General features: G+C 40.7%; 1 protein-coding gene and 2 long non-coding RNA genes across 4 annotated transcripts in view; all 3 read left to right on the plus strand.

Moving 5' to 3' along the window:
• The first annotated feature begins 965 nt into the window (after positions 1–965).
• fstl5 (follistatin-like 5) overlaps positions 966–27,956 on the plus strand; it is a 200,271-nt gene continuing 173,280 nt past the window's right edge. Inside the window, exon 1 of one of the 2 annotated variants that reach the window (XM_085178364.1) lies at positions 966–1,532. In XM_085178364.1, coding sequence (XP_085034490.1) covers positions 1,510–1,532 — 23 coding nt within the window. In that variant the 5' untranslated portion in view covers positions 966–1,509. The remainder of the gene's footprint in view (positions 1,533–27,956) is intronic. The other variant, XM_085178371.1, reaches the window with a different exon arrangement.
• LOC146523963 (uncharacterized) lies at positions 1,539–12,142 on the plus strand. Its single transcript, XR_014877005.1, has 2 exons — positions 1,539–8,293; positions 11,058–12,142. It is a non-coding gene; the product is annotated as an uncharacterized LOC146523963 (long non-coding RNA).
• Positions 15,750–19,278, plus strand: LOC146523964 (uncharacterized). Its single transcript, XR_014877024.1, has 2 exons — positions 15,750–17,366; positions 18,321–19,278. It is a non-coding gene; the product is annotated as an uncharacterized LOC146523964 (long non-coding RNA).

Genomic DNA, 27,956 nt, shown 5'->3' on the forward strand with positions numbered 1-27,956 from the left:
ATAAAGTAAGAATGGAATGTTATCTCACTTTAAGCGTGCATCAAAAAGGGGGAATTTAAAACATCTAGAAAGTAAGCTAAACAATAGACTAAACAGAAAAAATATAAGAATAACAAATCAAGGAAAAGCTCAAATCACTGCATTTGTATATCTACTGATACCCTATAAACATAGAACACATACAGGTATCATAGTTGCAGTACAACATCAAGTTATTTAAAGCCAGAAAAGCTTGGCATAAGACCCCGAAGGCAAACCCTCTTGACATTGTTGTGTCTTCACTTATAAGCTGATGCAGGACATGACACCACAGACTGAATGTGGACAGTTGTGAAGGATGTGCACTAGTTCTTTAGGTAGGAGGGCAAGATATAAAATTCAAAAATGTACTAAAATATTATGAACATCATCATTATTATTAGTGTTCGTAGTAGTAATAATATATGCTTTTCTTTACTGTGCCACCAATTTAAAGCATTGTAGGATAGTTTAGACTTTTACACATATACATACTTGAATGCATGTTCTTTACATTTTCACTTTAGTTTAAAACCTAAGTATCTAAAAGAAAAAAATAATAATAATATTTTTTTCTGTTTCCCGCTTTACATGGTCTGTAGCAAAAAAGGAAATAAAGAACTAAGAAATAACCAAATCTGCTCATTTGCGGTTTGTCACATTTAATTCAGTATAAAACAGAATTTTATGGAGCAGCAATAAGGTGATAATCAATGGAGTTTAATTAATGGAATATGTAGCACCGTTGATGCATTACTTTATGGTTGATATATGAGTCTGCGTGTGTATAAATATAAATACACATACGTGTGTGTCTCTGTGTGAGTAAGTGAGAGAGTGGGGCAGCCATAAGACCCGTCTCTCTCGCTCTCTTTCTCTCGCACTCTCTCTGCCCCCCTCTCTCTCTTTCGCGCGCTTCGCTTTCCCTCCCGTGTTAGTCAAGGACAGTTTCGCTTGGCACGGAGGCACTAAACCGCTCCACATCCACTCTGTCGGTGTGCGCTCGTTCTCTTGCCTATACTGCCTACTACGGGATATTTGTGATTGGTTCATCCCCTCCTCTCCTCCCTCCCTCCCCTGTGATTGTATGTAAATCCGGTCAGGACTGAGCCAGTAGGTGAGGTTGGGGCTGGTGGCTCCTACCTCAGTGGCGCACACGAGACCCGAAAGCGGCCGAGGTGAGATCGCTGCGCCGTCGGAGCTGTCCACTCTGTCGTGGTGCTGAACTCTACACCCTCCTCTCGCCTTCTCCTTCCTCCGTCGGCTCTACTGTACTTGGTGTTATTTTGGGAAAGGATTAACAATCTGCCCTTTGGCTGCTTAGAGGTGCAAACTTCTACGGAGCACAGCTCTCTGCCCACATCGGAAATTACCCCCAGACCGTCCGTGGATTTGACCCGACCTCGAGATTATCATTAATTGGTCCTTACTTTGTTGAGAAGTGTTGCTTCAATCCGTTCACCGCAACTGTTGTTCGGATTACCCTCCTGGATGGTTAACGTCTGGATTCACAGGTAAGAAAATGTGTGTTTGTGTGTTTTATATGCTGTTGTGGACTAATTGTTAAAGCCCATCCGATCTGAGCGCCTTCCCGAGGAAGTCCTCATCTCTGTGTGACTCGCTATCAGACACACAGCTTAACCCCCATCATCGGTGAGGCGCCACAACTCTTTTCTAATAATCCACCGGGTCAGTCTCCCCGACTCAGGAAATATCTCTCAATCTACTGCCTTAAGCTTTTACCATTTTCAATTTACTTTCAGCCAGGTCCCGGAGACTCAAATCAGCTGATATCCGGATATCTGAAGTTGAGATTATAGTTGCTGTTATGGTGTCAGGGTGAGCGCACTGAAGCACAAACATTCCCCATTGTAACACAATCAATGTTTCTGAAACGATTGCAGGCACGCCGCGTTGCCCAGAGCTTTTAATTTATCCGCGTAGTACTTAGCGTGTTATTTTTTCCCCCCTTGGCACGCTAATCCTTGAGTGACACCGTTAGCAGCGAAGGGATTATACTTTTGTTTTTCATCCTCTGCTTTGCGCCTGACTCATTTGGCAGTACCATATTACGGGCTCTTGTGCCGGGGATGGCCGTTAACTGTGTTGTCTGGCGATTTGCGAAAGAACATATTTGGGGTCATTGTTTTAATCTCTGCTGCGGTGCATCAGACGGACTTAAAAGTAGCCCAGCAGAAAACCAGATTAAGTTCTTCAATCGATACGACTTACGATTTTACATGTTAAATCCACTACACGAGGTTACTGTTGCAGGACGTGGGAGCGTCATCATTATTTTTTTTTTTTTGTGTGTGTGTGGAAAAGTAGGACTCGTGCACATTAATATACAACAGAATTTGTCGTGTTTCAAATGAGTTTAATAATATATTCTGTGGATAAAAGCACATTCTTTTGAAGTTCATGTTTCAGATGACAATATAATTGGAAATCTTACAGGTTCACTTACGTTTTAAACACATTTATGCATCATCATTCGACACTTTAATAAGAGTTTTAGTTTTAGTGTTTTTTTCTTAGTGTTTTCTTGCCTTTAAATGATAAAAAATACCCCTATCTGCACAGATTATACAAAAACTAGGCTAACTCTTCAATTTTTACCTTTATTATTCTTTTCTTTTTTGATTTGTGGACAAGACTGAATCCTGATTCACCCAGTGACAACTTTACTTGGTTACAGTAAGTGCAGTAAGCACATCTATGGGACAAGACAGAGGATGTCTTCATAAATACTTTAAATTCTTGCTGTTTGGTCCTTCCCACACAATGTTGACATACTTTGTAATTCATAAGGTGCACAGATGATGCCAAATCCCGGCACATTCCTAGACTAATTGCACCATCAAGTAAAAATCTTGTGTCGAAAGTACAAATGCTACAGAAGCCATGCAGTTTGAACGTTCAGCCATCTGTAGGCCTCTACGATCAAACTTCAAACACTCCATTCCCGCAATGCATCCACTTTATCTTGCGAAGCTCTTTGAAACCGCAAGATAGAATCTATTTCCAATGGTGCATTAGATGGATCTGTGAATCTGGTGTTCAAGGCTGCACTCACTAATTGATTCTCCACTCGAATACAAGCCAGGAACCAAGTAATGTATCATTTATGTAAGTCATATATTATATATACTGTGCAGAATGAAGTGAGGATATTTGATAAACCAGTCTTAATAAATAAGAGTCAGCTGTAGAGGGAAGCGGAAAGTGAGATAAGACAATGCTCATTTTTAGAATGACTCTGTAGACTTTGTGCACTGAATGATGCCAATAATATCAGTGCACATTAATGTTCAAGATGACAAAGCTAAATAGCCGTATAAAACATTCTTTTTCTCCACCACACTAAGACCAGAAAAGTCTATTTCTTTTTTGGACTCCAATTAAGCCATTTAACAAAAGATATACTGTAGGTGGCAGCTGAGCAGGTATAGTGTTAACGGAGCTGCTCTGCTTTTCATTAAAACGACTTTTTTTGGGCACAGTAGGGAGGCAAAGGCTTTTGAGTCAATAATGCTTTTGACTAGAAGGAAGAATAAAATGCTAGGAAAATGATCAAGGCATTTCAGCTTTGAGAGGAAAAGCATACAATCTGAAGGTGCGAGCACCCACTGATGGTGGCTAGTTGCAGGGGGCAGATTTGGGGTGATATGACAATAAAGCTGTATGTTGGGAAGGAAAATTGCGCTGCCACTGAAAATGGTGCCATTTTAGGGTTTTCACCGTGATCTCAGGTGTCCAGGCGTCGCAGCAGGTTCAAAAATCTTTAGCAATTACCCTCTGCGATGTCTTTATGGGCTATTTTAGAGAGGTAAATGGTCTTTGAAAGCAGATTTTATTCTGAGAGAAGTACTCTTGTGTCTTTCTGTACGCATGTCAGATACAACTGTGCATGCTGCAGCCAGGTCAGTTCGAGTAGGTTTTCCCATTAAACCAATAATGGTCTGCTCTGGCCTCTTTTGAAAACTGTACAAGACACTCATTAAATGTGGGGGATAAAAACTGTAACACTACCAGTTTCCTGTGTTGAGGTTTCTAACGTGTGACCTGAGCATGTGTCACAAGACAACATACCTGCTGTGCCGGTAAAGCTGCTTTAATGGGTTTATACAGTGAACGATGTGTTCGAGTCCCTTGCAGATGGAGGTGTACACACAACCTTTCAACTCTCAGAATTTAACACCATGCTTGATAAACACTTTTTCAAAGCTCCGTTTGATATCTAAAAGGTCTGTTCACCCAAAAGACATCAAAAGAAATGTATTTGGTATCCAGTCACGCAGATTGTTTTCTTTGCTTTTCAAAAGGTTTAAGAGATAAATGCCTCTTAAACGTCTGCCTCTGCCCAAATATAATGAATATAAATAAATATGAATGTATCTGTGCTAGTTTGAGCCCATTCTATAACTCTTATATGGACTGTTTCTGGTTTTTGGCAGAAACTGGTTCATCTAAAGGGCAGAATATTATTCTTAGTACATGTTTATGTTGATTTAAAGGGGAGCTTTTACGCTTTACCAAGTGAAGCCAAAAGCTGCTCTAAACGCTGCCTCTCAGACAGTTTCTTCTGCTCTTGGTCCTGTATGGTGTCAATTAGAGGGGATATCCCTAAACGGTCAGCTCTTTCTGTAAGCACAGAAGCCCCGCCCACCGGCTGTTCACATCTCATGTTTACGAGGGGCAGCCAATGCAAATAAAAATAAAAATGAGCTAGTCTGAGATAAAGAGCGAACTGACAGGGATCTTGAACCGTGAATCTTGCAACACTACCTAAACAGAGTTGAAGAATAAAATTAAGGAGCTTAAAATGAGAATAAAAGATCCCCTTTAAACATTTCAGTTCCATAAGCTTCGCAAAATAACTCTAATTCACCTTGGGTAAATAGAAATGAATCAGTGGAGCTAAAGTAAATGAGAAAATATATTTTAGAATTAGCTGAACCAGATAAAGAAAGTTCAGTGCTCAAGATATACTCTCATACTTTTTTGATTTTACAACCATTTGAAAAAATGTTTTGACTGTGGAACCAAATTTATAGTTGACTAAATTAATTTAGTCAACCATGAAGTCGGGAGGTGAAGGAAAGCATGAAGCAGATATTTTTCAAAGTTTAAAAATGTACCTGCTAACACAAATCAGCAGATTTCTTAGCTAATTTGTTCATCTGATCCTTGGCTTTCCATCTAATATACGAAGCAACATTTTGCCCGTCGCCATCAGCGCATCTTCACTCTTGAAATAGCAGCCACATTGTGACAACAAGACTAGGAAGTCACTGCAAACAGCTGTCGTTGGCCAAGAAATTTCTCTAGCACATCCTGTGCAACACCAACAATTCATTTAGTTTTTTAGTATTTGCAGAGTTATTTTAGTATAGCCAGATAGTTAGCGAGGTTTGGCAATACTAGCAGATGCAATTTTGAACTTTGAAAAGAGCTAGCAGCTTCTTCCCGCCTGCCAAGCTCAATGTTTACAGTGCAGACATAATAGTGGCACCAGTCTTCAAATTTCACTCTTGGCAAGAAAATAAGCAGAATCCCAAAATATCTCTCTATTCCTTCAGTTTGAATTCTGTTATTTGTTGAAAGATGCCACCTGTACTGACTGAATTTATCAGCAACAGACTGTTCCTAAGTAATGCCTGGTTTCACAGTCGTAATGACACTGTGCATATTCTCACCTGAGAGTTACCCTTTACGGGCACGGTGACTCCACTGGAGAAGTTTGGAGAGTAAAAGCACTTTTAAATTGGGTGTTAATAGGGTGTTTACTTCCAGAATTCACCTTTAGTAGTTTTTCCCTTGTTAGTCTGGGTTTGACCAGCAGTATGGGTGTTGTCTGCCTACCTGTTTTTAACAATCATAATATGGGCTATTTTAAATACAAGGGGCGGCAGTTGAGAAAAAACTGACTAAAGATGGTGAAAAAAGCTGAGATTAAATCTACATTTCAAGTGTTTTCAGTGTATATTTTCATATAAAAATTGTTTGTTTTTATGTTTCATGACTTAATAGCCCAACCCATCTCAACAATGACACTTGTAACACTGCTCTCCCCCTTTTCCATCTCTTTTCTTCCCACTCTGAGCTAAGCTTTAACCGCTGCCAACTCCCATCTGTGTCTCTGTGTCTGTCTTTGTTGTTCCCCTCTTTAATATGTGGAATCTTTATTGTGCAGAAGACCCACACAGACTGACGTATGTTATTCTGCTAACATGTTTAGGAGACGCAACCTCCTCCTGACATTCTTTTCTCCTGGCAAGCAGCGGTTTGTTTGATGATGTGAAAAATATTTTTTTCCCCTCTGTTGTGCACGTTGCCTCTCTCATTTATAGGACTTCACCGTTGCATGAAAAGATACAAACAAACAGAAGACCTATTATTATCGCATGTAGCTTTTACAGATGAAAACGGCTATAATGTAATTTAGATTACTATTTGCATTTGGCTTGCTGTAACGATGTGAGAGGATCCCTGCTCTGTGTGCAGTGAAATCAAGCTGGTAACATTTCCACTGGATCATTTTTCTTTTTCCTTGCTTCGAGGATCAATATAAGCTAACAGTATGAGGCCGTGTCTCCTGACTTTTCAAACAGCTCTAGATTTCTGAAGCATGACCTCCTACATTCCATGTCTTGATTGAACTCCAAGTGGATTGTTAAATTGTTATTGTCATAACCTATTTCATGCAGTATGGCAGAACAAGGGTTCCGTGACTACTTTAAGGCCAAGGCTTGGGGATATATTGAGAAGGCTCTTTGCAGATGGCCAGACCATAACAGAAGTAGAACAAACCTTCAAGGCAAAGGCCAACAGGCTGTAGGTTTCGGCTCTAATCCCGTCGAGCACAGTGATGACAAGTGTGGTTTGAGGCATTGTAAAATACTGTATGTTTCAGTGGTTCTGTTAGGAACCTGGCGGCTTTGGTCAAAGCCAGAGACATAACAGTCTGTCTCTGAAATAATAATGCTGTTGTTTGCTGGTTGTTGGAAGCATCTGATGCTCTGGGAGTAAGGGTGGTCTGGCCATGCGTTGAATTTTAATGATATCACAAGTCACAGTTCGCTGTTCGCTGCTTCTGTGGCCAAGTGTGACAACATTGTTCAGGGCACAGTACAGTAGATCAGATCGGTCTGATTATGTAATGATTATTAACAATGGGAGAGCCATGTGCCTCTGCCAGGCGGTTTTTCCTGCAGTCTTGTAGTGGCAGCCTGTACTTCCTGACATTTGAAATGGTCTATAAATTAAAGAGCTATAAAAGAAAAGTCAAGGTCTTTGTTGCCTCTGTCTCATATGGAAAGACTCCCAAGACCATAAATGATCGCGATGTCAGCCATATAAGGTTGAAATCTCTGTCAAATCTTTCTCAGGAGTTGCTGCGTTGGGAGTATTTTTGTTGTGCTTCCTGGTGCTCTTGATTGTTAATAACTGTGGTTTTTGGATTAATTGGAAGGTACAACTGAAGCTGATAGTACACACTACACTGTTTATAATTCTCAGATGCTGTGCAAAACTCAACAGAAAGCCTGTGCAAAACATATATTAGAATCCCCTTCATTTTAGCTTTGGGTGGGTTTTTTTTCAGTGCTGCGATGAATAATGCACACACACTCTGTGGATGAATTAGTTCAAATTTTCATATAGTATAAACTGGCAGCCTGGGACTGGTCACAGTGTGCTATCTGACATTTCTTAAAGGACTGGCTGTGTGGATCAAAGACACACAATAAACTCTGAGAAATTCTCAAGCTTCTTTAGCAGGAACCAAGAATAGAGTTTTTCGATTCCCCTTCAAATGTCACCAAGTCCTGTTTTTTTACATAAAATTATTTTTGTAGGGTTTTATTATCTTTTTTAATTACTATAATTTCTTAATTCATACATCTTGAGAGAGTGAAACTCAAAAAACTTGAAGTGCATTTCTTATCACTTGGAGTTTTTTTTTAATGATAGAAATTGAAATTGTCACGGTTCTGGTTCAGTTTGACCCAGTATTTTGAGTTGTTATGTTTTGGTTTATTTTTGAATGATGGCTTGTTCTTTATGTTTCTCTGGTGCTTTGTTGGTTTTTATGATGAATTTGTGTTTCAGGTATTCTGGTATCTGCATTATGATTAAGGCTCGGGTTGTATTTTGTTATTATCGCCGGATTAGTTCAGTGTCTAGTCTGTCTCACTCTGTCAAGTCAGTGTCCTAGTAAAGTGTGTCTTGTTTCCTGTTTTACTTTGAAGGTTCATGTTCCTGTCTGTTGTCAGTGTGTTCAGTTTTACTACTCCCCTGTCTCGTTAGTCTGATTTCTCCCAGCTGTGTCTCCTTCCTGTTTTCTATTCCCTGATTAGGTCCCTGTGTATTTAGGCCCTGTGTTTGTCCTTGCTCATTGTTGCGTCGTACTATCAGATTATGCCTGTGTGTTTCTATTCCCAGTATTCACTTCATGTTTTGTCTTCATGCCAGCAATAAAGCTGAGGTTTTGAGTTGTATTCAGTGTCCGAGTCTCGCATTTGGATCCTCCTCTCCATCCGCCTGCACACAGGGCCCTGACAGAACGACACGAGCAGTAATGGATCCAGCGGACTCTGTGTGGTATCGGCGACCTGCAGTTTCTACCTTCTACCTAAGGAGTGGGAGAGGCAGGAGGCTAGGTGTGCCTGGGAGCACGGGTCACCCTTCAATGGGTCTCGTTTGGCTCTGGGTGGTCCCAGCAGCTTCCAAATCGTGATGGCTACTGCTGTTCCATCAGCTGTTCCGTCAGGGATGCGAGGGGGCAAGCGCTCTCTCTCAAAGGCAGCAGCTCCTCAGTTTTCTGGTGTCACTCCACCTCCGTTCTCGGAATTCAGGCCCTGCAGGAGGGGCAAGCAGCGGCGAAAGAAGGATTATGTGGTGGAAGACACTGGGCTTACTCCACTGCAATCCTTTGCTTTGTTTTTGGGACGTCCACGTTCAGAGCTACACAAACATCCCACTTCTTCGTCCCACCCCGGCCCACCCAAAGACTTTCGGTCCGGTCTGCAGGAGGATTCGCAGTCTGGCTTACCTCCCTCTTCCCAGAGTGAGCGACGCTCACGCAGCCGTTGCTCCGCTTCCTCTGGACAATCAGCAGTGGTGAGCAACAAAGACTGTTTTTCTCCCCCCGAACTCATGTATGTAACAAACAATAAATCTACCCCTAAGACCCTGAAGGCTACCTGCCATGCAAGTGAATCTAAATCTGCTAACTTAGAGGTAGTTGAGTCTGTGTTTGTTAACCCTGTGAACTCCTGCTCTGAGGATTTAAGAACCGGTTTTCATTCTGCACAATCTGAACCCAGTGTTAAAATGACTAAGACTACTTTACTTGAATCTGGGGGGAGAAATTTTTGGACTGCTGTGAAATTTCCGGAGGCTGCAAGTTCTGTTTTCAAGTCAGCTGAAAGGGAGGTGGTCAATGTTTCTGAGCCAGCTTTTCAGCCATGTACTTTTCAGCAAGGGCACAGGCAGTTGGTAGGGACGGAGATTGCAGGCTGTAACTTAGGCTCTCTGAAGGAAGAGGTTGTCTGCTCCCCAAGGACATTTAAGGACTCTAGTTGCCCCTCTCTACAATCTATTAAGACTGTGGCTCCTCCTAGGGACTGTTCTGTATCCCTGTTGGATGTGTCTGAGGTTGCCCACTCTGCAAAGACTATATGCCCAGACCCAGTTGGCAATATTGTGCATTTTGAGGTGGTTCCTGAGCTTCTCTCTCTCCTCCCGTTCCTGCTCCCAGGGTAGCTCGGTTCCCCTCCACCCATTTCAGTTCCTCGGGTGGGAGGGGCTGGTGCTCAGCTGGTGCCAGCACTTGTTCCTCTGTCCGCTGGAGGCTGAGCCCGTCCAGCAGTTTTTCTCGTGTTCAGAAGGCTCAGGAGGATTAGTTCAGTCACCTTCACAACCACCGTCACTATAACCTCTATTGCAGTCCCTAGCTCAGTCTCCACCTCCACCACATTCAGCCCCGCTACCCATAGCTCAGTCATTACCACAACCAGACTTACTACAAACTTTGTTACAGTCCATAGCCCAGTCAGTAGCTCAGTTGGTAGAACAATCATTAACTTTGTCATTAGTTCAGTCAGCCACTCATCTTCACCCTCAACCAGGGGTCCTAATTGCCTGTGGCCCTGCATCTGCTCCGGCTGGAGGGCCCGAGGAGCCCGTCCAGCCTCATGTCTCGTCAACTGGAGGGCCCGTGGAGCCCGTACAGCCTCAAGTCACGTCACCTGGGGGTTTCGGGAGAACCCAGCCAGCACATCCTCATGTCTGCTGACGGTCCGGGGAAGTCTGTTCAGCTGTCGCCTGCAGCATCGTCGCCTGCAGCATCGTCGCCTGCAGCATCGTCGCCTGCAGCATCACCACATTCAGGTTCCGCAGCAGCCTCGCTGCCGCCAGGTTCCGCAGCTGCCTCGCTGCCATCTGGTCCGGCCTCTGGGTCTTCATCCACTGGGTCTTCATCCACTGGGTCTTCATCCACTGGGTCTTCGCCTTCGTCTGGTCCTGCCTCGTCTGGTCCTGCCTCGTCTGGTCCTGCCTCGTCTGGTCCTGCCTCGTCTGGTCCTGCGGTTGCTACACCGTCTTCAGATCCAGCTCAGTTTGTACCACCTCGCCTTTGCCGGCCACCTTCCAGGCCTTTATTTGAGCGTCAAGGTCGCCGCCGCCGCCGCTGGCTTTGCTGCCGGCCTCCCGACCTGCTCAGTCGCCGCCGCTGCCTTCCACATGGCTGGCCCCCGGACCTGCTCTGTTGCTGCCGCTGCTGTCCGCACGGCCGGCCCCCTGAACTGTTTTGGCCCCGTGCGGTTTACCTTCGGGTCGACCCCCTGAACGTTTTCGTGGACTAGTGTTGGGATCCGGTCTAGTTTTGTTTGGATCATTGCTATATTCCTGGACTTCTGATTTCTTGGATTGTTTCTAGGTCTCCCGTGTTTGTGTGTTGAACTGTTTTTCTTGTGTTTCTCGACTGTTCTGGACTCTTGCTCCTTGTTTTTTGTTTGGTTTCTGTCTGTTGTCAGTGTGTTCAGTTTTACTGCTCCCCTGTCTTGTTAGTCTAATTTCTCCCAGCTGTGTCTCCCTCCTGTTTTCCATTCCCTGATTACGTCCCTGTGTATTTTAGCCCTGTGTTTGTCCTTGCTCATTGTTGCGTCGTACTATCAGATTATGCCTGTGTGTTTCTGTTCTCAGTATTCAGTGTTCACTTCATGTTTTGTCTTCATGCCAGCAATAAAGTTGAGGTTTTGCGTTGTATTCAGTGTCCGAGTCTCGCATTTGGATCTTCCTCTCTATCCGCCTGCACACAGAGCCCTGACAGAAATTTAAAAAGTTTTGTTTTTAGTTTCTTCCCTATAAAGTAGAGGGGGCTTTGATTAATCTTCTTCATCAACAGATAAAGTTTGCCTACTTCAGATGAAGTCATAAACATTAAAATATTTACTATTACAAGAAATATAAATGAGGACTATTTGATATTTAGGGAATTACATTTATTTACTTTTTGCCAAACTCCCAGGTCTGTATCATAAATGCCTAGTATCTGGTTAGATCAGGTTAGACAGCTATAAACTGCTTGCATAGGCAGACAGCAATGTAAATGCAAATTGCACTGAGGTTCTTCTAGCCTTTAATTCTGTTTGATTAATTTATGATTAATGAAACATATTATTTTCAATTATATATAAATGATGGACGTAGCCTTTGATGTCCACCACCAATTTGTGAAGCTATGTATTCAGTTTTTTGTATGTATGTATATGTATGTGTGTGTGTGTGTGTGTGTGTTCCTGTCTAGCTATCTTTGTGAGGACCGAAATCTGCATTGTACTATACTTGTGAGAACCAACAGTCACTTGTGAGGACACACAACCCGGTCCTCACAAATTTGAAGCCATTTTTGAGGCTCAAAATGTGGTTTTAGTGTCAGGGTTATGTTTAGGGTAAGGGTTAGGCATTCTTTTTTGGTTAGGGTAAGGGGCTAGGGAAAGCATTATGTCAATGAAGGTCCTCACTATGATAGCTGAACGGGGTTGTGTATGTGTGTATGTGTGTGTAAAGTTTGATATTTTTGAGAGACTGCCTCAAGTGGCCATTAGAGGAACTGCAGTATTTGACACTTTCTCAATGACTTCACTTTTTATCCCTGAGTGCCTGTTGGCAATATGAACGTGGAGAGAGCAAGGACTCATGGGATTGTTAATATTTAAGTTAAAGAAATTAGACAAGTTACTCTGCAATTACTCAACTACTTTTTATACTGAGTATGTTAGTGGAACTACTTGCACACTCACACCAAATTTTCTAATAACACTGTTTTATAACAATACATTTTTCTGAGGAAAATAGTCACATTTTTTTGTTTGCTTGTTTTTGTTTTTTGTTTTAATGTGAAAACACCCAACAATACATTTTAGAAAATATTAAGTGAGCTTAGTTCATTCGTGTCCAGTGTTTTCTGTTTTTGGAATAAGCAAGAGGAAAATTGAAGTGTTTCCCATAAATTTGTACTGTATTTTATATCTATGAAAAATCTTTGTGTCTCTATCTGGACAGCAAAATTGCACACCCTGTTTGAGGAAAGGGAAAAAAAACAGTTTGAGTGCCTGCAGGATCACTCAGTCAGTCTCAGCGATCACTGGAAGCCCACAGCCCACACAAAACATTTACAGTCCTGCAGAGAACAAAGCAGGCAGCCAAGTAAGAAGCACATGCGAGGCTCATTAGCGTTCCAGTGATTGACCAGCTGAACTCTACTTACCCTCACAACTTCCTTAATGTTTTAACTGCTGTAAATATGTTCTCCTATGTACCAATATCACACATTTGGCTTCTCTGTGATTCCAACAGGACTCTTTTCATACACCAAATGCAAAGTAAGACTCATAAGCAGAGTCAAATGAGATGCCAGTGTTCTCAAGGAGGGAATCTACCTGCTATGTTTCTCTTGAATTTTCTCTTGAAGTACCTACTTTCTGAGTGTGAGCATCATTGAAATTCCACATTTGATTTCAAAAGTTTCTCTGCCCAGATTTGGACTGCCTGCCAGGATTTATAGCAGATTAACTTTGAAAGTGATTTAGCTCTCAGGCTCTGCAGTCACTACCAGGGCAGAAAAATAACTTTTTCTCATCCTCTATTTCCATCCTCTCTGGCTCACATGTTCTCACATTCGCTAAATACTCCAAACATGCAAAATATGAATTGCTTGTATGCCAGTGACAGTGAAATGACAAGTATAAGTTTAATATTAATAAGAGATTTGGGCGTGGAAATACATTCACACGCAGGTCTGCAGAGGAATCATCTCATCTCATCGCTTGCACACAGCTCAATGTAAGCATAGCCTGCAAGCATTTCTGACATTCCTCCATCCGTGGTAAATGTGTGGTGCTTGGAGGATTTAGTGAGAAGACACAATACGCCTAAGTTCAAAGCACAGTGTTATCACAGTTTATGTGTTTGGATAATATCTGAATGAAATGGATAACAGCCTCATAAAATGGATGGTGAGTGATGAATTATGTCATCACAACATGCAGCCAACAAATTTACACAAGGATCCATCTCCGTCTTTATCTGTCATCCGGTGGCCATTGCCCTGTCTAATGAGTCGGGGATATCGGACCAGTGGCTTCCTACGGAGTTGAGAAGGAAGGCTGTAGACGGGAAGTTGCTTCTTTGAAGCCGCTTTGAACTTAGTTTGGCAGCGAACTCAGAGGCTTGTAAATGTAGCGACTGAGATTTGATTGATGGAGGGGTTTTGAATGATGATACAAGTCTCTTTGAAGTCTTTTTGTGCTGCAGTTTAATGCATTTAATCTCGCATTTATTCAGTTTTGCAAGGGCACTGTAACAAATTGAAATGTTATTATCATATACTTGGGCTGCTATACCTAATGTGTTAGTGAATAATTCATATGTATACAAGAAGCAACAAGGGGTAGCTATTCTCACACATGTGCTTTTCTAAACCTAACAGACGCACATGTGAAAATGCAAATAGTCAGATTGAAATGACCTTTAACCTGCCGTCTCCCTTGAGCAATTTTTTGATTGAGTGTATGTAAGAACAGAACAAGTGTAAAATAAATTCACAGTTAGTGGGTGGATGTCACGGCCTCCTGCTGCTTCATACAGGCAGAGTATTAAACCAAAGTATTTTCAGTAGAGAAAACATGTGAAGAGTATTCTCCCCTGCTGCGTGCTACTGTACATGTGAAAAAAGGGCAACTTTAGATGTCATGATCTGATTCACTCAATATTACCGTGTGAAAAGAGAAACCATGTTCACCGCCTAAATTTGTCAGCCTCTTGTTTGGCCCTAAGCAGTGAGTGCAGCTGCTGCTGGAAATTACCAAATCATATAACAGAAAAGTTGTTTTTAGATGAAATTGCTAAAATTCTCTGTAGCAACTACAAGTAGCATCTTTTTTCTGGATTGTTAGTCAGTTAATTTGGGGGGGAAACTGCTGATTAGCAAAGGTTACAAGAGCACAGAGCTTTTGATCATGTGACCAAATCTTCATCAGGTGTCATGACGGATGTTTAATTTCCTTTTTTTTTTTTTATTCTGTAGGGAATTCTTTTCCACATTGACTCAAGAGTAGGGATGGGTATCGTTTAGGTTTTATCCGATACCGGTGCCAAACCGGTACTTTTGAAACGGTGCCGGTGCTTAAACGGTGCTCAAACCGGTGCTTAAAGAATGGAAAACACAAAAGTGGCCCAAAAACCTCTCATGTTCAGCTGTTTTTTTGTAAAAAGATAACAATGTTAGCCTTTTCTGCAGCTATGGGGCATATATGGTATCATTCTTGGCTGGAAGCAGTGCTTAAACAATGGAAAAAAACACAAACTTTGTCCAAAAACCTCTCATGTTTAACTGTTTTCCACTTTTTCTTTGGTCATTTTAGCCTTTTTGGCCAGGGTGAAGGGAGTATCTGCCATCAAACAAGAAGACAGCTGCATGTAGCTATGATGGTGTTTGCTGTTCACCTTACATGCATTAATGTAATAACGTGGTTAGCCTACTCAACGTAAATTACACACGAACAACATTAAGCTACTCACGCAGAGAAGAACGGCTGCTGCTGCCATCATCATCCGTCATCATTTCTGCTACACTGGCAGGGCTAGGGGCCAGGACTCTCCTCTTCGGGTTTTTGGGTCCGATAACAGGCAACCCACAAGCAGTAGATGTGCTCGGTGTGAGGTCTCGCAGCAAGCTATCAAATACGGCGCATTTCTCGGCTTTAAAAAAAAACACTATGCGTCGCCAGGTGTTTCATCAGATTTGAGGTGTTACCTCCTTTGACAGTATCACCTTAAAGCACTTGTTGCAGCTGCTGAGTTTGCATCTTTTGCTGTGAAGTACAGCCAGACTTTTGACCGCTTCGCCTTGGACATTTTTAATTTGTAGCTCTGCTCTAAAAGAACGTACGTACCTGGACCCGCCTACTATTCTCGGAAACTTAAAATGATTGGCTAGAATCTAAAGTGTATCATTCCATACCAGTTGGTGGCGGTAATGCACCTTTCAGTTGTTTGCCAACCGCCAATACAAATGTAAGGAAGAAGAAAGTGTATCACAGCTCAGGAAAAAAAGCACCGAAATAAAGCACCGAAATGTGCGCTGCTTTTCGGTCTGGTTACTACCGTTTATGTCAGAACCGGTGCCATCATGGCACCGGATACCGGTACCCATCCCTACTCAAGAGTTTAGATTCAAAATCACTTGTTGACCTTGAAAGCAGCACTTGACAAAACAATCTCAGCTGCACTCAGCTAGCTGTTCGGGAGATTTCAACTGTCAGTTTTAATTGTAGGTTGGGAGTTTAATTTCTATTTGGCACCACCGTGACTGCCGTAGTGGTGGCTGAGTGCTTTTTCAACCCCGCGTTCCATTCGCAAGTCATGCTATTTGGAATTATTAGCAGTTAAGTGCTCAAAACGTAAACATTGTTTGCCAATTCGATAATTAGTCTATCAAGTATATATAGTCGGAGGCTGGTAGTAGACTTCTTGAAGCTAGGTTGAGCTGAGCATGAAATCAGCAGCATGCTTGATAACACACAGTCACACCTGAGAGCTGCCCTGAGCAAGCACAGTTTTTATCTACTACTCACCATCAGCCCAGCGAGCACAAAATGGAATTAAGTTCACCTTAGTGGTGGGTAATGAGGTAAGAATATGTCACTCAGTCAGTCATACTCTGTAGTGTTTTTTGCTTTATCTTGTTTTGTCTTTTTCTGTTTTTCTTTCCTTTTCTGTGGTTGAACATATTTAACTGGAAGATTTGTATTAGTAAAAAAATAGACAGCCTTTACAATAACAGAAAAAACGAGGAATGAGAGTGGAATATAAAACAGACTCAACAATATGATATCTACAAAACAACAACAAAAAAAAAAAACCCAAACAAGATTTAAAAAGTTCCACGGTCCAATAAACTCTTCCTACTCCTCTTCATCCTGCAGAATTGCAATTGTCTGTTCCTTTGATAACAAGTCCATGAAGTCATTTTTTTCCAGTTATTCATACTGAAAGAATGTGTTTATGTTATTTGCAGTTCATTAAAGTTATCCTTTTAGTTGATAAAAAAAAATATATCAGTGATAAATCCATGTTTGGATCAGTGACATTTTCATATCTGCTATATGTTTCTGGTCAAGGTTTGATATCTCTATTGAGAAAACATGACAGTTTTTTCAGTAATATCCATTTAAAGGTGCTTAACTCAAGGATAGTACCACAGCAAATGCCTAAAGGTGTAATCACCTTTGCAACCACTGCACACAGTGTTGATGATGTATGATCAATTTTCTACAGTGTACAGGTTATGTTGTGGTTCCTATCTATTAAAAACAATAATGCTACACCACATTCAGTGGCTTACATGCTACAACTTGCCTTAAATTATTGATTTGTTTTCCCTATTATCCATCCATTTACTTAACAAGTTATCCATGCAGGATACACCCTGGACAGGTTGCCAGTCCTGTGAGGGTGCACAGAAAGATAAGCAGCAATTCACATTTATATTCATATCAGTTAAGAATCACTAATTAACCTAATATCCATGTCCTTGGACTGTGGAGGGAAGCCAAAGTAGGCTACCAAAAGAACACCAGTGCATGCACTGGAAGACCACTCCACCTCTCTACAGCAACATTCGAACCCAGGACCATGTTGCTGTGAGGTGACAATGCTAACTACATTTAAAGTGCATTCAACATATTGTTTTAAGCACATCTTGTTGGTTGTTTGCACCATGCTGTTTGGTAGTGGTCGTATTAGACCGCTTCCAGGTGGGAGGCTGCGTAACAATCAGTGTTGGGAAGGTTACTTTTAAAATGTATTCCATTACAGATTACAGAATACATGCCCTAAAATGTATTCTGTAACGTATTCCGTTACGTTACTCAATGAGAGTAACGTATTCTGAATACTTTGGATTACTTAACATATTATCATGCATTTTACAACTACGTGAATGTACTATTGCTGTGTGATTTATTACTATTACTGAAGCTCCGAACCGTAGTAAAGGGACCTCTGACTAATACGGTTCCGTGTCGGGCTCGTAGCTGAAAACTAGCTTTACTTTGTTGTCTGGGTCAACTTTGCTTGCCAGAGACAGAGAGAGGCGTTGAAAGGCTGCTCCAACGGAACTTATTGTTTCGGAGGAAAACACGAACAAAGCGTACAGTCGAGTCTTAATAGCTTACTTACAACTGGGCTCGTCAGGCACTCTTCTTGGCTGCAGTGGTTATTATTATATTTACATGCTTCCAGCTCCCGTTTTTGCTCGATGACAGCTCGTACTTTTCCTTTTTCTCCCTCCCTCGCTCACAGACACATAACGTGTATGGCAGTCCATTCTCCCTGCAGCACGGACTACACCGCCCATGATGCTACATTCTTTAGAGCTATACCTGTAGCATTCTGCCTATTAGCTTAGCACAACAACAACAACAAAAAGGCCTCTGTCACCCAGGAAACACACAGAGCGAGAGCGTCACCCTGTAACCATGGCAACCGCAACGCTGCCGCCTGGAATAACAGAGCATAGCTGTCAAACAAAACCCAAACAGTCCTGACCTGTGACAATATGAAACAGGGAAGTACCGCCGTGTAATCCATTTATTTCAACAAAGTAACTGTATTCTAAATACCACCTTTTTAAACGGTAACTGTAACGGAATACAGTTACTCATATTTTGTATTTTAAATACGTAATGGCGGTACATGTATTCCGTTACTCCCCAACGCTGGTAACAATGTAGTAGAGGCCACTGGATGTCTTAAGCATGGACAGTCAAAATGGAAGACTTCTTTTACTTTAGTTGTGGGTAAGAGCTGAGTGTTTTGCAAATCAAGAGAGAAGGCTGTGCTAATGATATTCTATCCATGACGCTTAACTCCAAAATCAAGAAAAAGATTTGTAGCGTATATTGTATATGGAGATTTAACAAATAAATATCTGTCTTCTGCTTCATATTTAAATGTTACAGTTGTTTGAAATGAGCTTGGATGTCCTTTTATAAAAGATCTTCCTTTCTTGAAAAAAAAAGGTTATAACAGGCTGATGCACACAACCGAGCCTAATGTGTGAAGATGAAAGCTTTTTGTAAAGATCCTCTAGGTGATGTTAATTAATTGTTGAGTAAGCTGACCCATCTCACTTCAAGGAATTCCTCTACTCCATCCTGCACTTCTTCACTGTCAGGGTATTTTGACCTCCTGCCAACACATGGTGCGTAATCATGCACATGGTTTCTGTTTGTCATACCTTATACTCAAACTGCAGATCAGTGAGTGATGTGATTAATCTTTGAGTGCATAACTGCATACATTTGCATATTAATATAGAAAACTGCATTTTTGTCAAATTTGTTCAATTCCTCACTGCCTACAGAGCTGATATTAACACCTACAAATTATAAAATGACAATAACACTAACATGAAACACAAATTAGTGTATTAATTAGCTTAATGAATTAGTCCATTAGCATAACTGGTCATATTTAATATATCATGGTGATTACAGCAGCTAAATTGTCTCCTATTTGGACGTGATCCAGAATATCTGAGGGATGATTATTAAGGCTGTGCCAGGTTTGGGCCTCAGACTTTTTTAGATTTGGCTCAACTAGTAGGACTCAATTTAAGCTCCACAAAGAAATCCCCCCTTTTTGAAAATTGCTCCTTAGATGAAATGAAAGAAATAAAGCAGAGACATGCTTTTCTTTTTTTTTTTCTTTAAAAGAGCCCTTTTCAACTATTTTCTCACATTGTGGCTGGTATGTCTTCTCATTATCATGCTGTGAATAGCAAAAACCACCATACAGTTAATGAAGTCCAATGGCATTTTACCCGTTTAAACAGTACGCTGCTGTCAAAGAGGTGGCTTAAAGGTGAGCTTGGGTTAGTTAATCTGTCATAAAATGCTCTTTCTTCCTGAATTTAAACACAAAGAAAGTCCAGAGGACCTTATTACTACTCCTCAGGTACCACCGACACATTTTTTTTCACTCTTTAAGTCTCAGTCAGTCAAAAAAGTGTTAGTGACATCAGCATAACAAAAGGTCACGCATGACCGGCTCTGTGTAGAAACATGAGCTAAATATATTGAATACAAAATTGTCTTCCAAATATGGAGATCACGGGGAAATTAGAGGCCGCACACAAAGCAGAATCCATGTTAGCTGTCAGCAGATACAGCTGCCAGCACAGCTGGGAATCTGCAGAGGAAGTGCTCTCATAGCAAAAAGACGCTGTATATCCTCTCACCAACACATCTGTCACCATGTCATTTGAGATGAATGGCCGGTGATTACACAGTGATGGTTTTGTCAGGAGGTGGCATCTAACCACCTAATTCTGGATAGATGACAAGAGGGTTCTTGTTGCCACATCCTTCTGAGACAAGACAGCATGGATGGGTTGTCAAATCAATAATATATATATTTAAGGAATCTTTTCCAGATATTATTATTCAGATATTTTATATTATTTATATTTATATATATATATATATATATATATATATATATATATATATATATATATATATTATATATATACACACTTGTAAATAGTCCCCTTAGAGCATGAGACAGCACAATGGAATAATAATTTGCCTCACCTGTGCTCAGTGGTTTTTGAGCATTGAGTATGATACACAGCTTGTAACCCTAGACTTGCATGTGGCCAGTTCTACCTTCTAAGTCCTACCTTAGAGGCATCAACATTTCTGCAGGAAGGACCAACTGCAAGAAACTTTCCTTACTCTTGGACAGGATCCTCCTTAACACAGTGCTGCTTATTAATATCACAGAAGGCTGATTCGAAAAGATATTCCATTCATATTCATATTTGATTTTATAAACATCTGTTTGTTTTAGTACTTTTCTTCAAGCATAAAAAAATGCTCACAGGAAGTATGCTTTATGTTTCCAGGTGCTATAACAGCTTGCAGTAAAAAGAGAAGCGGGGCAGTTATCATGAACAGCAAATCTCACCATGACTTTATAGATAAAAGAGCACAAAAGTACAAAAACTAAAACTTCATCAAGAGAAAGTCAAAGAAAAAAAAAAGGCAACAGCATGGGCCAGAAATTTTAAAAGACAAGTGATCTCCGGCATTGCAGTGCCAAATTTCTACAACTGTGATTATGTAGCTCTCCAGGTTCCTGCCAAAAGACTGTGCAGGCAGATCAGCACTGCAGTTATGTTTAACTGCACAGTGATAAAAGACTGTGAGCAACTACAAGGACTAAAGATGTAAAATAACCAAAAAAAGTGGAATTTTAGGTCTTTAATGCTGGAAAAAGTAGTTCGGAAAAACGATTCCAGCTTAATATAGATCCAATAAAGAGCATGGGTTTTCATGCTGCATTATGCTGTGAGTTCTGGGGGGGTCCTCCCCAAGGACATTTTGACCTTCAGACACATAATTTCCCACACTAGTGGATTTTTTCTACCCTTTCAACCTTAGTTTGTAGTGAAAATGTCTTCAAAGGAAAAAACAATGAAAAGCTTACTAACAATTGAACATATACAGAATACGTTACAATAAGGTTCTCTAGCATTCTGTATTGCTCTCAAACAATTATGCTCAATTATGCTCGTTTTTTCTGATATTATTATCCTCTCTATGTCAACACACGTACAGACATGTTGACATAGAGAGGTCTGATTTCAAACATCAGAGTGTTCTGTTTGATATCAGGCTTCTACTTGCTTTAATGTGCATGTGTCACCTGTAGTCCAGCAACATTTACACTGATGTTCGAAACTCCAATTATGCCACACGTCTGTGTTTTGGGATGATTATTGAGGAATCACGTACATGTCAGCTATGCTATTAAGGCTGATTTGCAAAAACAAGAACAAGCAATTTTGGCAAACTACACTACAAACTCACACAGTGCTCTCAGCTTCCTCCTTTAACATTTGCCTCACTGATAAATGTCATTATGTTTTTTATTTCCTAATGTTGCTGCTTTTGCCATACTTTTGTTATATGTGCTGTAGCCATTGAGGAAGATATTCCCCCTGTGTACCCAGTGAAATCTACACCTGTAGGCTCAGTTGCCTTCTTTAGTTTTCCATAGCACTTTTCTAAAAAAGAATAGTAAATATTAATGATAATAATGAAAAAAATAAAAATAAAAGAAGCTCTGCTTCTAAACCAAAATCCTAAAACTAACGTTGAGGAAATCTTAACATCTGTTGATGTCAAAATTGAGTGAAAATGAATCAAACTCGATGTGCATGGTGATGTTCACGGTGATGACCATGCATGAATTGGCTTTATTCTGTCAACGTTTAATTAGCAATATTTGACAACAAATAAAAAAACCAAACAAACACTAGGCACTGTCTTACTGTCTTGGTATGCATAATGACAGCACCCTTGAAGACTGAATCCTGTGCATGAAACGATAATAAATAGAAGTTAGCGCATGACTGTGGACTAATAATTCATAGGGGGCTGATAACACTTATGTTTTGCAAAGAAAGTGGAAATTTCTCTAGTGTGGACTCGGTGGAAATTTCAGGAAATACACTGAAAAGGTTGGCAACTGTTCTGGAAATTAATTATAAACAATCCCACATTTATCTGCTCCATAAATGAAACTCCAGCGCAAGCCTCTTATCAGTGTGGTAATTAAAGGCTTTGATTTGCACTGGCTGGAAGTGAACAGAGTCCTGGGATCACTGCTGGAAGTGACCTGAGGATTGTTTAAAGCTTTCGACAATGTTATCATTTTTGAAAGATTCATATAAAATCAAATCCCGACACTTTGCCATTGACACATATCTTAGTTTTAATTTATGATTTGGAGCCAGTATACTATACATGCTCAGGTTATAGCATTCAAGCCTATGCTGGGAAATATGAGACTTGTGAAATAAAAACCTTAATATGAAGGCACAAATCTCAACCTTTCCCAATAAAATATAGGTCAAATATAATATTTTCATCTTTTTACAGAGGGAAATTACTCTCTTGTTGATTCTGCTGACCAGTTTGTAGTTTCACAGTAGATACCTGGCTAGGACTGAGTACATTGCCCGGGGTGGATCTCAACAATATTTTCTGAAGGAGGGGAGATTTTTGTCCTGTTTCTTCAAAATCCCATTTTTTTAAGTTCATCTCAGGACATAAACTTATATTCACCAGCCAGCTCCTCTAACCTCTAGGCAAGTGCTGCCCCCTTTTATGAACCCACTTTGCCATTTATTAACTGACTCACTGACTGCATGTCCTGCAGAATGAAATATAGTCTGTTTGAGTTGCTAGAATTCGTACTCCCGTAGAACCATTAGAAAACCCAAGTGAAAAGCTTTTTTTGCCCTATGCAAAAGATTTTCAGCATGTCCCTTTCAAACCCCAACTGTTTAATTTTCATGCACATGGTAAATGCATGGACTACAGAGGCGGCTAACATTTGCTTGATGCACCAAAACAATAACAAAGCAGTCAAAAGATGTAAGAATTTTTAAAAAAAAAAAGATTCATACAGACACCATGCAGGGGCATAGCATGAATACCATATGAGATACCCATTTAGGCATGTATGACATTCAGAATGAGTCCTCTGTTCCTTTGTTGTAGTGCTCTATCTGAGAGATTGGCAGAGCATTTTCAGTATTTTGTAAGGGAAGAACAAGGAATAAACAGAAGCACTACCCTTGGGCAAAGAGTGTTGCCTGTGGTTTTGGACGTGCTTTGAACTTGAAGGAGTCCTTTATCAGTATACAGTGGTGTTGGGAATGTATGAGTATGAGCATAGAGTATATGAGAAGTGGCACGATAATTCTGTCACATAAGACATGCTTCGGCAATGTGCTTGGGCGGCAAACACACAACAGATGCTCCAGCGTTCTCCAGCTATCTCAGAGACAAACTGTAGTGCTCCACTTAAACTGAACTGTACATAGCAATACTGCTGAGCGTGCTTAAAGAGATCTGCTCACAGGAGGTCAAGGATGTGTCAGCTGAAGCATATGGTGGAAGAGGGGAGCTGGTGGTCCAGTAGTGTGGGGGATAGAAAAGCTGTTTATCTGCTGACTAAAGTTACACTCCAGTGACCTCACTGACAATCTGAATAATTTCAAACAAGTCTCTCAAGGAAATCATTGGTTTGCCAAGCAAACTGGGAGCATCTAAGTCCCAGTATACAGTATGCAATCAGCTGCAAGCTGAATCAGGCGCAAGTACCTCTGCTGCCATCCAATTTCTCCTCTGTATAGGTGGGTTTATTTTGACTAGAAATTGCCCTGCTGAAGATAATGATTTTCCTGTGAACATCCACCCCAGGAGCTTAAAATATCAATATGTTTTGGCAAGTCTACTCATCTAGTCTAAAATGTTTTTTGGTGTTTTTGTCTATAATATGCAGCATTTTATATCCTGAAAGTCAAAATATGAAACCCCAATGAGAAAATGCTATTACATCAACAATAATTCTTAGCCGAATTAAAATAAGCCAATATAAGCAGTGGTGATGTATGTGCTTATTCCAATGCAAGCATATTGAGAACATTTGTTTGCATTTGTTTTTCACAACATTTACAGGATCATTAGGGAGTGTAATATATATATAGCAGGACCCTGCAGACAACACACACATAAAATAAAATAAAAAAGATCTGCTTTGCATTTTTACACAGAGAAAAGTTAAAGATATTGAATACTATGTACAGTTTGTAATGAAACTCAATGACATTCGACCTTAATTTGACCTGAAATTACTAAATAAGCCAAACTTCTCCTCTTGAGGTGTTTTTACTGTGAATTGTTCTTGTTATATAACATGTTATCTGTGTGGAGAAGAAAGGAGACGCTACAAATTAACTATAAAAAAAAAGAATGGGGTTTGAGAAATGTTCAGTTTTCCGCTCAATATGCTGCCCCAGTTAAAAAGATGTTTGTTGACCTTGGCATATAACTTTGGGCTATCCTGTCAATTTAAAATAACAGAGTCTCAGAAGTCTATAGAAAGGGGATCCAGTAACTGTGCTTTGCTGTGGGGGGCATTTTGCTGCCATTTGGTCAGCTTGTTCACTTAGAGCCAGTCCTCTGAAAGTGTGGCCCGCCAGCCAATGCAGCCTTCACATATAACAAGAAAAGAATCGAGTGCTGTGAATTTCAGTCATCCATATTTCACGTTTCACTACATACTGTGGCAGTACTTAACATGGAAGGAAGCATTTCTCATCAATCTCTTCTTTTCTAGCCAGTACAGCACATTTGAATTCTGTACAATTGAAAACAGCCTCAAAAAAACAAAATAAAAAAAGACTAAATAAATTAGCATAACATAAATTATAAACCTGTGGACACATTATAAACTCTAAAAGTGTTTGGTGTGAATCCAACCCCTGATATTCCAAAAGGAATACCGCCTCATTGAAATCAATGAAAGGGAAACATTATTTCAGGAAATCTTTAAGGCAAATGTTTGAGATCTGCTTAAATATGGGGAAAAAAAACTTGTTCCATTATTAACTACAGCATGTTACAGCATTAGGCTGATGGCTAAACATCTGTCCTTTGTTCTGAATATTTTAACATCAGACGACTGAAATCATGCAGAGAGGTGACCGTCTCAGTAGTCATGTATAATGATGGTTTTTACAACTTATTTACAAATACTAAATATTATTTTAATCCTAATCCGTCTCTTAGTCAGTCTTAATTCAGTAACGCAGGTCTGTACTGCAGTGGTAATAAAATTTCAGATAACTGCACAGATAAAAATAGAACAAAAAATAATTATAGTTAATCCATATTCATGAATAAGACCATACATTTATTTGTAATTGGTGTCTGTGAATATTTATATTTCCCCTAATTTTTCTTCAGGCATATTCTAGTAGTATAGTCTACATATATATGGGGCCACATACACATAAAACAGTACCTGCCTTCTCATTTCTAATTAAAACAGTTTAAATTAATTCAGCTCCATGTGTGTCATATTTGAATATAAATGTGGAATGTTTGCCCCTTCGGCTCAGTCAGTATGGGGCTCTGAGAAGAAGCGATGCCCACCACGCCCGCCGTTAATCTGCTTCCCACCAGCAGAGGCAGCATTGAGCTGTGACAGCACAATAACATTAAAACCACGTCGGTGTAACTGCGCTGCGGTTGTTAGCAAGCGTCAACGTGACGGTGAACCGTCTTCACGTGTCCCCAGAAGTTCACCTACTTGTCCTTACTGTCTGTAAGTGCAAGACTAATGCTCTCGGAGTTCTTATCATTGATAATAAACAGCCCGAGGACACTTAAGTTGAACTGAGCTTATATACTTCGCATTACTTGGCAAAGCATTAGGTTTTACATTACATTTCCCATGTACAAGGTGTTTGTAGATTTGGCGAGCTTGCCTCTATTGAAATGCTGAATGGTGAGAGCGGTGCAGCAAACACAGCTGACTTGTGATCTGCCTGTAGACCACAAGTCAGCTGCACTGCCTGTGCAATGCCTTAACACGGAAACTAACGCAAACGTATTAAACTTAAATGCATTTGGTGTTTCTTAAAAGATGTTACTGTAACTCGGGATCTCGCAAAACAAACTCGGGATCTCGCAAAAGTTGAATTCCAACAATGGCGGCAGCTACTTAGTTGTAATATTCCTCTTTCTGGGTCACAAAATACACTTTTAAGATATTTTGAGGCGTGAATGTAGTTGTGTAAACGTCAGATACCTGCTCGGTTTACAAGACATCACATATTTGCAAAAGTGCTCCGACGTTTTCGGAGATCTGACACCCACTAGGCTCGAAGCTAACGGGAGGTTGAGACCTACTACAGCCGGGAGGAACACCGCTTTCCCGGCACATCGTGCCTCGACCTCCCGGTCGGCTTCAAGCCGGCGGCCTCCGAAGAATGCGGCTAAAACTTTTGTGATCCCGAGTTTGTTTTGCGAGATCTCGCAAAAGTCCGTCTTAATTTTTTTTCTCCCATGTCCCCTGCGGGGCTCCGTACTGTTGATTGTAATTTAACGGAAAAAATAAATAATTACTTAATGTTTAGGATAGTTCTGTGCAAGCATATGGTACAGTCTTGATTTTTGAACCACACCTCAATTTCGTATATTTGCCTTTCTTGTAATTTCAGAGATATTAGCCAAAAAACAGGCATATCTTGGCATGATGTGGAGTCTGTGCTTAGAAAATTTGGAATAACTGGAGGATGAAAGTTATTTCAGGCTTTCCAGTCGTTCTGTGTACAGCAGATGATGAGTATCTGAACGTCATGTCCTTAAGAAATAGGAAAACATCCAGCAAAGACCTGAAACAGGAGCCGAGAGATGAAGTTGATCAATTTACTGTTCACCAAAGCCTCATCAGAAATGGCCTCAATGACCTACTATCCAGTACCTTCTGGAAAGCATCTGATTGGCAGGATTTTAATTTTTCAGCATGACAATGTTACTAAACACACTGCCAATACAGAAAAACTCACAGGGGAACACTGTCAGTCATGGATTGATTGAAAGAAATTACACAAAATTTGCCTAAGAAAGTTCAGGCTGTGTTGAAGAATAAAGGTAGTCACACCAAATATTGGCTTTCCAGTTAGTTCCAAGAAACCATGTTTTTTGCTTTATACTCTATTTGCCTGACTGTTTGCACATGTTTCAATAAATTGCTACACCTGTTTTCCATTTTCCTAGCAAATTATGAAGAAATGAGGGGTGGCTCAAGACTTCTGCTTGCTATTGGATACATGTGGAGCAGGATGAAATGTTTCACTTTTTAGTGTGCTTTCTTTTTCTAGCATCTTTGAGCCATTAGATATTCAGTACAGGCGATAGCTGGAATTTTCAGAGTTGAAAAATAAATTGAATTCACTTTCTGAAATTTTCTCAAGTGAATGATGAGAAAAGAGATAAAACATCCAGGGTACCGATGTTTTTTTTGTCTCCTATGGCATTAATGTTGAAGGCAGTTACAGTAAAAGTTATGCTGAACAAAAATGTTGTTTCGGCTTGAAATTGTGACACTTGGAGTATAAAATTCATTTGGTTGCAGTTTTTTTTTGGGGGGGGGGGGGGGTGACCGTGGCTCAGGGGGTTGGGAAGCGTATCTGTAACCGGAAGGTCGCCGGCTCGATCTCCGGGCTCTCTGCTCTGGTCGTTGTGTCCTTGGGCAAGACACTTTACCCTACCGCCCACTGGTGTTGGCCAGAGGGGCCGATGGCGCGATATGGCAGCCTCGCCTCTGTCAGTTTGCCCAAGGGCAGCTGTGGCTACAACTGTAGCTTGCCTCCACCAGTGTGAATGTGAGAGTGAATGAATAGTGGAATTGTAAAGCGCTTTGGGTGCCTTGAAAAGCGCTATATAAATCCAATCCATTAATATTATTTAACTGATGTGGTTTTCATGTAACTATCCCTG

Source organism: Neolamprologus multifasciatus, chromosome 2, assembly GCF_963576455.1.
Source record: "Neolamprologus multifasciatus chromosome 2, fNeoMul1.2, whole genome shotgun sequence".
In the NCBI taxonomy this organism is placed as follows: domain Eukaryota; kingdom Metazoa; phylum Chordata; class Actinopteri; order Cichliformes; family Cichlidae; genus Neolamprologus; species Neolamprologus multifasciatus.